Below are 11,322 nucleotides of genomic sequence, written 5' to 3' on the forward strand. Positions count from 1 at the left end.
GGAGGAGCTTCCATATCTTCCTCTGACCAGGTTATGACACAAGCTGATGACTGGTGTCTGTGGTGATGGACCTTATTCTGTCCATCAGCTGACTTTTAAGGACTTCCTCTGTGGCCTCTTCATGGTTCCTTTGGCCTTTGGGATTCCACGGTCTCTTAGCTGTGCTGAACATGTTATGTTGCATTCTGTGCAATTCCAATATCACTGCTATAGATTCTGGTGGATCAGTGAGTTGATGTCACTCTTAGCATACAGCTTGATGTCATCCATAAAGAGGAGAAGGCTGATCTGTATCCGTGAAGATCTGACTGAGGGGGTTCTGTTGTTTATCAAGACTTCTTGATACACAACATGTCTCCTCACATCTTCTACCATCACTGACAGGAGCTCCTCAGATCATCTGCTCCTTCGTCTCCATCACACATGATGTAGAAACACTTTAAACATGCAGTTACCAACTGGTTCTTCTCATGTATTGAATCCTGTTGTTGTGTTGATGTGTTCAGTTCCATCAGCATCTGTGTGTTGATTTGAATAGTCTCGTTGACAATCAGTCTGTCTCATAGATCTTAACGAGGGGCCACATCATCTGATCATAAGAGTCAAACTACCAAAGAAACGCCAGAGAGGCAGAGGTGACGTCACTTCCTGTCCGTTCTGGGACATATTCACAGAGCACATCAACAAATATCATCGGTAACAACCAAAATAAACAAACAAACAAACCTCAAACAGCTGCAGGTAAACAACAGAAAACAGTTTTCGTTTGTCAACAGTTTTGTTACAAAATGATTTTTATTTACAATCGTCCAAACGAACAGAGATCATAAAAACATAAGAGGTTTCTGAACCCTGGTCCACTTCAGACCAAACCAGTGAAGACTGTTTAACAGGAAGTGGTGTAATGGAATCAGAACATCCAGACCTGGTCACCTTTGACCTCCAAGTGAGGTCAGATGGGGTCAGGTGAGCAGTGCGGGGGGTATCCTCCTCCAGAGACCTCCACACAGACAGTTTTTGATCCAGCGTTGCTCCCACTGCTTCATGGCGTTCGTCTTGTTGGGAGAGCGAAGCATCGTCACACAGCCACACCTGCACACACGCACACAAACACAAACACACACACAAACACACACACACACACACACACACACAAAGAGTCATGAGTTTAGATGGCAGCTCTTCATTCGCTCCTCATCAGCTCATGTTCACATCAGGAAACACAAAGGAGCACAATCTTCTATTCTACAACACAAAGCTCTCTAGGGGTTGTGTGATGTCACCTCAATCGTCACATGACAGTGAACTCAGTGAGGACGGAGCTTTAGCTGCTAGTCAACTTTGATCGCCGGATATTTCACCACAACTTCTTGTCCCATTTTCTTCTTGGGTCCCTTTGGTCCTCTTTAGAGGGGGGGGGGGGCAAGACGACCCTGTATAGTCGCAATGCAAACGACATTTGCCTCTCAAGTTTCTCTTTAGTGCTGCCTTCAGGTGCTGTCAGGACACTACACAGAGTACATTCACACTTAAGTCTCCATTTAGTCCATTTACTAAAGCGTAGCAAGGAACCTGTGTCATTAAAACAAACATGGCTGATCATTGCAGCGTTGTTCTGGAACTCGTCACCTGCTTCTGCTGCTAGTGCAGCCAAACTTAGATCAGTGGAGAAGGAAGTGACTGTAGCTCAACATTGTGATGTTCATGATGTCGTCCTCAACTCAACTGACCTCCTCAGTTTGTCTGTTCAGGTTGTGATTGAGTGTAGGGTTGTCAAGGAGATGCGAACCTGACAGGTAACGTGACATCACGTCCTGCTGTGACATCACTTCCTGTGAACTCACCTGGTGCAGGCTTTGCTCTCCTCAGTGGGACAAACTCCCATATGAACACAGCGGAGGTGATCCATCTTCTGAGGACCAGGACTCCTGAGGGGGACAGGGACACACAGACACAGACACACAGACACACACAGACACACACACACACACACACACACACACACACACACACACACACACACACACACACACACACACACACACACACACACACACACACACACACACACACACACACACACACACACACACACACACACACAAGACTGATTTACATTCACCACTATAAAATATATCCTGACAGGAAGCTACAGGATCATCAGCTGATGCCTCTAGGACTCTCGGACTCAGAGACTCAGGTTTGTGTTACCTGGTGAACACCTCCCCGGGGGCGGAGCCTCCTCCTCCGGGCAGAGATGAAGCTTTTCCAAACTGCAGTCTGAGCGGGTGCTTTGCCTGCAGCCTCACGATGACGCCGTCGTTCACCGGCAGCCAGTCCATCCCAGGCACCAGCAGCTGACTGGGCAGCAGGCAGCACTCGTCTATCAACGTCTCGTCAGGGTCCTGGGGGGGGCCGTCGTCCCGAGCTGAGACAGAAATCAGAGCTGTTGGTCAGCTGTTTGAATATTTAATAAACAAATCATAAAATAATTAACTATTATAGAACAGACGATCACATCATCTGCAAACATCACACGTGTACGTCTGATTCCCATGGTCACAAAGTGAATGTGATGACTAACATCATGTGACCGATCAAACACATTATTCTGATGTAAGTTCAACAGCTGCTAATCACTGCTGCGTCTGAGACACAGACCAGGTCCTGATGGATCAGACCTGGTCTGTGCTGCGGGGACCTGGTCCTGACGGATCAGACCTGGTCTGTGCTGCGAGGACCTGGTCCTGACAGATCAGACCTGGTCTGAAATGTGAGGACCCGGTCCTGACGGATCAGACCAGGTCCTGACGGATCAGACCTGGTCTGTGCTGCGAGGACCCGGTCCTGACGGATCAGACCTGGTCTGTTTTGTGAGGACCTGGTCCTGACAGATCAGACCTGGTCTGGGCTGCGAGGACCTGGTCCTGACGGATCAGACCTGGTCTGGGCTGCGAGGACCTGGTCCTGACGGATCAGACCTGGTCTGTGCTGCGAGGACAAGGTCTGATGGGAAGGTTCTTACAGCAGAGCCACAGCTTGGTGAGCAGTCGGAAAAGCAGCTGCATGCTGTCCTGGTTGTCGGACGTGGCGGTGAACGTGGGCAGACACCCAGGTTTCAAAAGACCCCAGATCCTGATCATCACCAACATCTCCCTCAGCATCCCCAGAGACACCCCGTCTCTCATGAAGCCGAACCCGGGCCGGACCATGGAGCCCTGCCGGACACAGAACCAGTGGGTCAGAGTTCAACTCAGAAGTGTACAGTGTGTGGGGGGGACGGGTGTGGCTCACCTGGTTGGGCAGGTTGGCGAGAAGATAGAGGACGAAGTCTCCCACCCACTGTATGAGCTGCTGCAGCGACTGAAGGGGGGGGCCGTCCAACACAAACTCCTCCGTCTTCAGGTTGATCATCACTTTATCAATATCTGAGGAAATATAGATCAGTAATCACCAGGGGCCTCATGTATAACCGCTGCGTACGCTTCTTTCTGACGTACGCCACTTCGCACGCAATCATTGGGAAATATGAAAACAAAGACGATGGAGAATGTTTGTTTTTCTGCTTCGCTAACGCTGAACCCTAACCCTGAACCCTAAATCTGAACTCTAACCCTGAACCCTAACCCTAAATCTGAACTCTAACCCTAACCCTGAACCTGAACCCTAACCCTGAACCCTAACCCTAACGCTGAACCCTAACCCTGAACCCTAACGCTGAACCCTAACCCTGAACCCTAACCCTAAACCCTGAACCCTAACCCTGAACCCTAACCCTGAGATCTAAAGCTGAACCCTGACCCTGAACCCTAACCCTGAATCTGAACCCTAACCCTAAAGCTGAACCCTAACCCTAACGCTGAACCCTAACCCTAAAGCTGAACCCTAACCCTAACGCTGAACCCTAACCCTAACGCTGAACCCTAACCCTACGGAGACGTGGAAATGATGATGCAGACGTGAGGAAGTAAGAAGCAGATTATTGATCCGCTTCATCATTTACATTAAACCAACAGTGTTATTTGTTCTCACGGAGATAACTATTCCGTAAGAACCTTCAATTGTGAAAGATATAAAACAACCTAAAGCAAATTACTGTAACATTTTTTAATTATCAGTCAAAGAACCGAAATGAATAGTTTTTCATAATATCTTCTATAACATTGTGCATATATTAATAAGTACGACTGTAGTTTTCAACTTCCAATATCAAATGATGTCCCAGAGTGGAGGTTAAGATCCTACTTATGTTTTATATTTATTTATTTATTTATTTGTTTATTTATTCGGTCTACAATTACAACGACAATTCTCATGAATAAACAATTCTGTAAATGAGACAGCTTGGCAAATTTTCAACTGTAGACCCCGAACACGTGTGACGACAAATAAAAAACATCACTAACACACTTCATAAGAACACATCAAAGCTTTAAAATCGCATGAAAGATAAATCATTGAATCACGCTCCGGCATCATGAATCTACAAAGTATGGTCACAGACTTAATTATCTTTCAACCATGATTTAAATTAATTTTAAAGAAATTTATTTTGAATAATGGTTAATGCGCTTATTGTAAATCGCTGTGGAAAAGGCTTCATCTAGTTCTAAAGCTTCATTGATATTTCAGACTCTTTCCTCTCACTCAGTGTTTTAACAGCAGCACGTTACCACTCAGTGGATTTTCTTTGAATGACTTCACTGCTGTGACCATCAAACTGTCGTCTTCACCTCCACCTCACTAAGTTTCTTCTTCTTCTCATTGCTTGATGCCATAAATCACCATAAAAACCGATTGGTCATGTATGAACGTTTCAATGTGGACTGTGATTTATGAAGGGAACATTGCTTTCAGGTTTGCACAGTTTTATGAATCTGAATTTATTTAGCGTACGCTATTTTGGCCTTTAAGCGCACGTAGACTTTTAGTAAGAATCTTATGAACCGTTTTATAAATGAGGCCCCTAATCAATATCTGAGGAAAACACGGATCAATAATCACCAGTGTCGGTGTTCTTGGCGCAGATTTCCGTCAGGCGGTCTCCGGGGCTCTTGTCCGGCGTGTTGAGGACGTGTGGGCGCAGCAGAGACTTCAGAGTCGAGCTGATCGCCATCAGCAGCAGTTTGGCATGAAAGTCACAAGCTCGAGCCGCCGTGGCCGTGGAGAGTTTACAGAGCGACGCCTTCACTGCCACGATACGAGTCGCCAGGACCTGAAACACACAGCAGCACTGAGGCATTGTGGGAAATGTGGTTTACTGCTGCCGTTTCTGACAATGAGAAGGAACCTTAAAAAGAGAGTTTCCAAAGTAACGTGACGTCAGAAGACGTTAGATGATGTCACATGATTTCAGAGAACACTGTTTTAAATATTTAGATATAATGTTAAAAACAAACTTATTAAACCCCACATCTTTTTTAATATTTCAACATGTTAAGTTATATCCCAGAAACTAAAAATGAAAAAGTCAAATCACTGCTTTAAATCAAAGTCGACAGTCTTCTCTCCCTCACTGCTCCTGTGGATCGGGGGCAGCCGCCTCAGGCACAATGATGGCACACAGGCAATTTATTATTCAAGAAATGTTCAAAAGTTTTGCCGTCACTCAGCCTGTATTACTTAGTTTGACTGATGTTAACACCTCCCAGCCACTAGGTGCCAGTAATGCGCCATAGGCTGGATGCCAATCTCCATTAAATAATAATAAGAGGCCTCCAGCCGGCGCTGCTCATTCTCCCACATGAATCTCAGTGAAGTGCAGCCGCTCAGGTGTATTGGTGGTGGAATGCCCGTTAGCTAAAAGAGCTAAGGCACAGGCATTTCAGCCCTCATGGGCAGAAGACTGTGGCTTTGTTTTCCATAAGGACCGTGATGTGTGCACGTTATGTTTAGAAGATGTTGTGTGTCGAACGTCCAGTGCTAGGCGCCACTTTGAGACAAAGCACGAAGGAAGTTTCAAAGATCAGGTGAGTGAGAAGATGTGTGAGAAGACAACTCTCAAAGAGCAAGGTCCTCAAATCTATACGAGTCCGGCTGGCGGGGCTAACGACAAACGTACACTTTAATCATAATGAGATAAACGTGTTTCTGATAAGTGTTGTTCTATGTAAACTCAATATGGATGGTATAAAATTACATCTCTGTTGGAAATAATAATGTGGCTCAATAATAAAACTTGATATGGCATACTTATTAACAAGAGAAATTCACATAGAATTAAAAAAAAGTTTTAGAAAAAATGAATGTAGCGATTTAATGTTGTCATGTGTCAATTTCATGTTGCACTTTGTAGTTTGGCTTTCTTGAATAAAATTGACCTTGATTCTTGTTGTTCTGGTTTGTTTCCTCGTGGTTGATGCACTTACTGTGGATAAATGTGTCAGCTAAATGAAATGTCACTAAATTAACAATGTTTTATAAAAAGACAGATGCTCCCATGATGCCTTGCTGACCTGCTGCAGAGCCTGGTTCTGCCTCATGTACTCCTCGTGCAGTTTCTCCACCAGGTTGTGGACCATGGTCGACTGAACGTGCAGCAGGACGTCCCACCAGTCGTAGCCTGTCACCATGCAGTATTCCAGCAGGAACAGCAGGTGGCGCAGTGTTGTATTCATCTCCAGCACCTGACCCATAGAGGGCGACACCCGCAACATGTGGAGCTGAGGACAAAACCATATGTGACACATTAGTTAATCAGTTTGTTCATCAGGTCAAAGTAACAACCAGTGGAGCACCGAGTCCAGTGACGCAGAGACACTGGAGCACTGAGCTCCCAGAATTCAGTCTCTGAAAGCAGAGGAGGATCCAGAGCTTCAGCCTCAAGCTCCTCTCCTGTGGAATCAGCTTCAGTTCTGGAGGCAGACTCCCTCTGTACGCTGAAGATTCAAACCTTCATGTAGGATAAAGTTATAGTTGGAGCCGGTCCAGGTTTGTCTTGGACCTTAGCTCTGCTGCTGTAGGTTTAGAAGGTCGGGGTCACGTGACACATGGAGCTTCTCTTTCCTCTTCTCCATCTCAATCACATTAATGTCTCATCAACACATGTTACTGACGTGACTTCTTCACCAGAGTCCTGCTGCTTCATCAGATCCAGGATCAAAGCTGCAGCCACATCGTGGATCGTGATGGTGTCAGCTGATCGAGGACTATGATCACAACCAGACTTCTTGATACACAACATGTCTCCTCACATCTTCCACCATCAGGAGCTCCTCAGTTCATCTCCTTCATCTCCATCAGACATGACGTAGAAACACTTTCAACATGAAGATACAAACTGGTTCTTGTCATGTAGTGAGTCCTGTTGTGTGGATGTGTTCAGTGTGTGTCCTGGGAGAGGATCCTCACACGGGACTGAGCTTCATTCACTGGTCACTTTGTGTTTGACTCGTGTTGAGTTAAGAACAGAGGAAGTTGATCCTTGTTAAAATCTATGAGACAAATTTGTGAATATGGGCCATACAAATACAATTTGATTTGATGATGAATTCCACTCCATTAACTCCATAGGGTTAGGGTTAGATCCGTGCTCTAGACGAGTCAAATGAGAATCATTGTACTGAGGATGTTTGTCTCCACCAATCAGAGCAGTTTAAGTCACAACCATAGCCCTATATAAATCTGACATGATTCTTTACTGAGGCGACTTCGGTCTTTATCATATATTGATCATATGTGAACCATAACTCCGACCCTGCGACTGCTGTGGCTCACCAGGTTCACGTCTCCTCACCTTTCCGTGGTTGTCGACTCCAGTTAGAGCCAGAGACGTCCAGGAGAACTGAAGGGCCTTGAAGTGGAGAGCAGGACCTCCGGTTCGCTGTCGCTTGATGGCCGACTCTTCTCCGGGTCGCTGACTGGATGAGGAGGAGGAGCCGTAGAAAACGCCCATGGTGTGAAGAGACAGACGGTGGAGGATCTGAATACTTCCATCATGAAAAGCCAGAGCCAGACCTGAACATGCAGGAGGAGAGTCACGATTCAAACACACTGAATGAATAAAGATCCATATTCCTCAAACATCTGCACGTTAAAATAAGAAGAGAGCCAATCAAATGCAGACGTTACAGTCTGGACATTTTCTGAAACTTTGGCTGCTTTTCCTGGTGCGGTGTGTGAACAGTTGGAGTCTCCTTACCAAGCCCAGGACAGAACTTGGTGTCTGACGCCACCTTCAGGTCGGTGTTGGAGATGGAGATGGGCAGTTTGGGCAGAGCAACAGCCGAGACTCGCTCCAGGTCGTTAGTGGTGGTCAAGATCCTCCACTTCAAGATGGTGGGCTGCTTCTCCCCCACTGACAAACGGGGGGGTGCAAGCGTTAGCGTAGCTCATCACGTCTTCACATCAGCAGAACCAGTGTTTGTTGGTATCTTACCAACTGGTGAGCGATGCTGGAAGATGTTGTTGACAGGAAGCCCCTCCTTCCTCAGAGACCAACATTCCACAATACTGCCACTCTGATGAGACGCACAGAGGAGAACCTACACACACACACACACACACACACACACACACACACACACACACACACACACACACACACACACACACACACACACACACACACACACACACACACACACACACACACAGACACACACACACACACACACACACATTTATGATTTGATGCTTTACATATAGATGAATGAATAACTAGTTGTCTCAGTTCAAACCAGTGACCTGTTCAGAGTTCTCTCGGGTCAGGAACTTGAGATGGGTCACCGCCGGGTACTTCTCTCTTCTCAGGGGGTCGGTGGTGCAGCGCAGGAACAGCGACGGTAACAGTTCAGTGTCGATGCGACACTTCTCACTGACCACGCTCACCACCACCTGAACACAGGACACGTGCTGGTTAGGACCCATGTCAGTGGACGTTGGTGTGTTGATGATAGATAATCAGGCGTGTTTTGGTTCAGACCTTGTAAAACTGAACGGGAGACGAGCTGCTGCCGTCGGTCGCTGCCACCACGATGTTCCCTCCTCCGGTGAAGGCGATGTCGGCTAACGCCACCCGACCTCTTAGCCGGCACAGACTCTCGCTAGCCGTCAACAGAGTGTCACCCGGCTTCAGCAGCGACACCGTGACCAATCCGCTCACAGTCACAGCCAACCAGCCCTCCATCGGCTTCCCACCAAACAGGGTCAGAGATGGAGAGAACTTCACCCGAGAGAACTTCTCCCCGAAGTTTGTAGAACCCGACTGAAGCAGTAAGAGACAAGGACATGAGTCATTGGACCTTTGACCTCACTGACATGTATGTGACACATTTCTCTACATGTTTCTACGAGACGTCACCATCTCCACGTGCAGCGCCAGTTTGACGCCGTTATGAAGCCAGCTCAGAGCCACGATGGGATCTCCATCCAGAGAGCTGGACAGGACGCTCTCCCAGCTGTTCACCAGGTGATCCGACATCGACCAGCATTTAATCTGACCGTCCCCGTCGGCCGACAGCAGCCTTGAGCCTCAACACACACACACACACACCAATACATCAATACATGTATCAACACAAATATAAACAACAAAGACAAGTCTATACTTCCTGATCAGCGAAGACCTCACCTGATTGGTCCCACTCCAGACAGGAAATGACCTCAGTGTGTCCAGAGTTGATCGAATAAATGTCCCACGGGTGTTCGGTGTCCATGATGTGGATCATGTGACTGACATCTGTAACACAGACACAGGATTAAACTCAGGATTGTTTTATACAATGTGTCAAGATGATGATGTCATGTCAGTGCTGCAGGTCAGTACCTTTGTCGTCGTCGTCGTTCTTCATGTCTGTGGTGAAGGCCACCAGGTTCCTGCAGGACCAGGAACAGACCAGAGGGATGGACGGACAGTGAGTGCTCCTCTGACGTCTGTCCCACTCACAGACGTACGCAAGCTCCATGATTCCTTCACCGCTGAAGAAGCTGGACGTCCACACGATGTCTCACCTGGAGACAGGACCACAAGTGAGACCTCAGAGACTGTCTCACCACCTCAGAGACTGTCTCACCACCTCAGAGACTGTCTCACCACCTCAGAGACCGTCTCACCACCTCAGAGACCGTCTCACCACCTCAGAGACCGTCTCACCACCTCAGAGACTGTCTCACCACCTCAGAGACCGTCTCACCACCTCAGAGACCGTCTCACCACCTCAGACAGAGACTGTCTCACCACCTCGGACAGAGACTGTCTCACCACCTCGGACAGAGACTGTCTCACCACCTCGGACAGACACAGTCTCACCACCTCGGACAGAGACTGTCTCACCACCTCGGACAGAGACTGTCTCACCACCTCGGACAGAGACTGTCTCACCACCTCGGACAGACACAGTCTCACCACCTCGGACAGAGACTGTCTCACCACCTCGGACAGACACAGTCTCACCACCTCGGACAGAGACTGTCTCACCACCTCGGACAGACACAGTCTCACCACCTCGGACAGAGACTGTCTCACCACCTCGGACAGACACAGTCTCACCACCTCAGACAGACACTGTCTCACCACCTCGGACAGACACTGTCTCACCACCTCGGACAGAGACAGTCTCACCACCTCGGACAGAGACTGTCTCACCACCTCGGACATGAACTGATGAAAGATGTTTAAAGTGAATGTTCAGAACAAACTGGATTCGTCTTTGTTCTGTTCCAGTCAGATCACTGACCAGTTACCAGACTGGTACTAGTACTAGTATTAATAATAGTTATTATTCATTCAAATACACACGTTAACTGAAGGTTAGCTGCTAACTTTAGCATACTTACTATGGTTTGATTTCAGTAACGTAGAAACGATTAAAAATAAACACTTCCTTAAAAATGACGAAGCAACTTTAGATCAAACTATTAAACCAAACAGTGACGTCAGTTTGAGCAGTTTAAATTTAACGCGACGGTGAAGAATCAAAACAAACGTCCATTGAACCGAGCGTCAGGACCCCGAGTTCACACACAGCTGCCCTCACACGTGCCTGACTGTAAATCATACGTTGTTTCTCTGCTGTTGTCTCAACTGGGCACAGACCTAGAACAACAAGAATCTAGAAATTACAATTTCTCCAAAATAAAGCAAAACTACAAAGTGCTATAAGTAAGTGGCATTTAAGTGTAACTGAATATAAAAAGTAGACGAATTTACTATAAATACAAAAAATATATCCCATATAGACAAAGAATACTCTTTTAAAAGATCAAAAATACGATTTTCTGCATGTACGACACAACAACTATCACGTGACTTTTGTCACACTGAAGATTTTCAATAAACAGGCTCTAGGAAGTCAAGGGTCAAGAGATTGAACCCAAATGATG

General features: G+C 46.9%; 1 protein-coding gene across 1 annotated transcript; it reads right to left on the reverse strand.

Moving 5' to 3' along the window:
• Nucleotides 1–776: 776 nt before the first annotated feature.
• med16 (mediator complex subunit 16) lies at nucleotides 777–10,966 on the reverse strand. Its single transcript, XM_053430576.1, has 16 exons — nucleotides 10,777–10,966; nucleotides 9,767–9,951; nucleotides 9,572–9,679; nucleotides 9,302–9,471; nucleotides 8,924–9,205; nucleotides 8,686–8,835; nucleotides 8,378–8,483; nucleotides 8,141–8,296; nucleotides 7,736–7,956; nucleotides 6,456–6,662; nucleotides 5,005–5,215; nucleotides 3,295–3,428; nucleotides 3,026–3,218; nucleotides 2,212–2,428; nucleotides 1,845–1,928; nucleotides 777–1,092 (listed from the first exon to the last, which is right to left on the reverse strand). The coding sequence occupies exons 2-16, from the start codon at nucleotides 9,903–9,905 to the stop codon at nucleotides 963–965; spliced, it is 2,508 nt and encodes an 835-aa protein (XP_053286551.1). The 5' UTR covers nucleotides 9,906–9,951; nucleotides 10,777–10,966; the 3' UTR covers nucleotides 777–962.
• Between the last annotated feature and the right edge of the window lie 356 nt (nucleotides 10,967–11,322).

This window comes from Pleuronectes platessa, chromosome 9 (genome assembly GCF_947347685.1).
Source record: "Pleuronectes platessa chromosome 9, fPlePla1.1, whole genome shotgun sequence".
NCBI classification, from domain to species: domain Eukaryota; kingdom Metazoa; phylum Chordata; class Actinopteri; order Pleuronectiformes; family Pleuronectidae; genus Pleuronectes; species Pleuronectes platessa.

What these genes read in the sequence shown, in the direction of transcription:
- med16 (XM_053430576.1), bottom strand. Translation starts at nt 9,905, where the DNA reads ATGGAGCTTGCGTACGTCTGTGAGTGGGACAGACGTCAGAGGAGCACT. An exon ending in TCTGGAGTGGGACCAATCAG is followed by an intron (nt 9,472 to 9,571) that starts GTGAGGTCTTCG and finishes GTGTGTGTTGAG; the next exon opens with GCTCAAGGCTGCTGTCGGCC. An exon ending in AGAACCAGGCTCTGCAGCAG is followed by an intron (nt 5,216 to 6,455) that starts GTCAGCAAGGCA and finishes TGTGTGTTTCAG; the next exon opens with GTCCTGGCGACTCGTATCGT.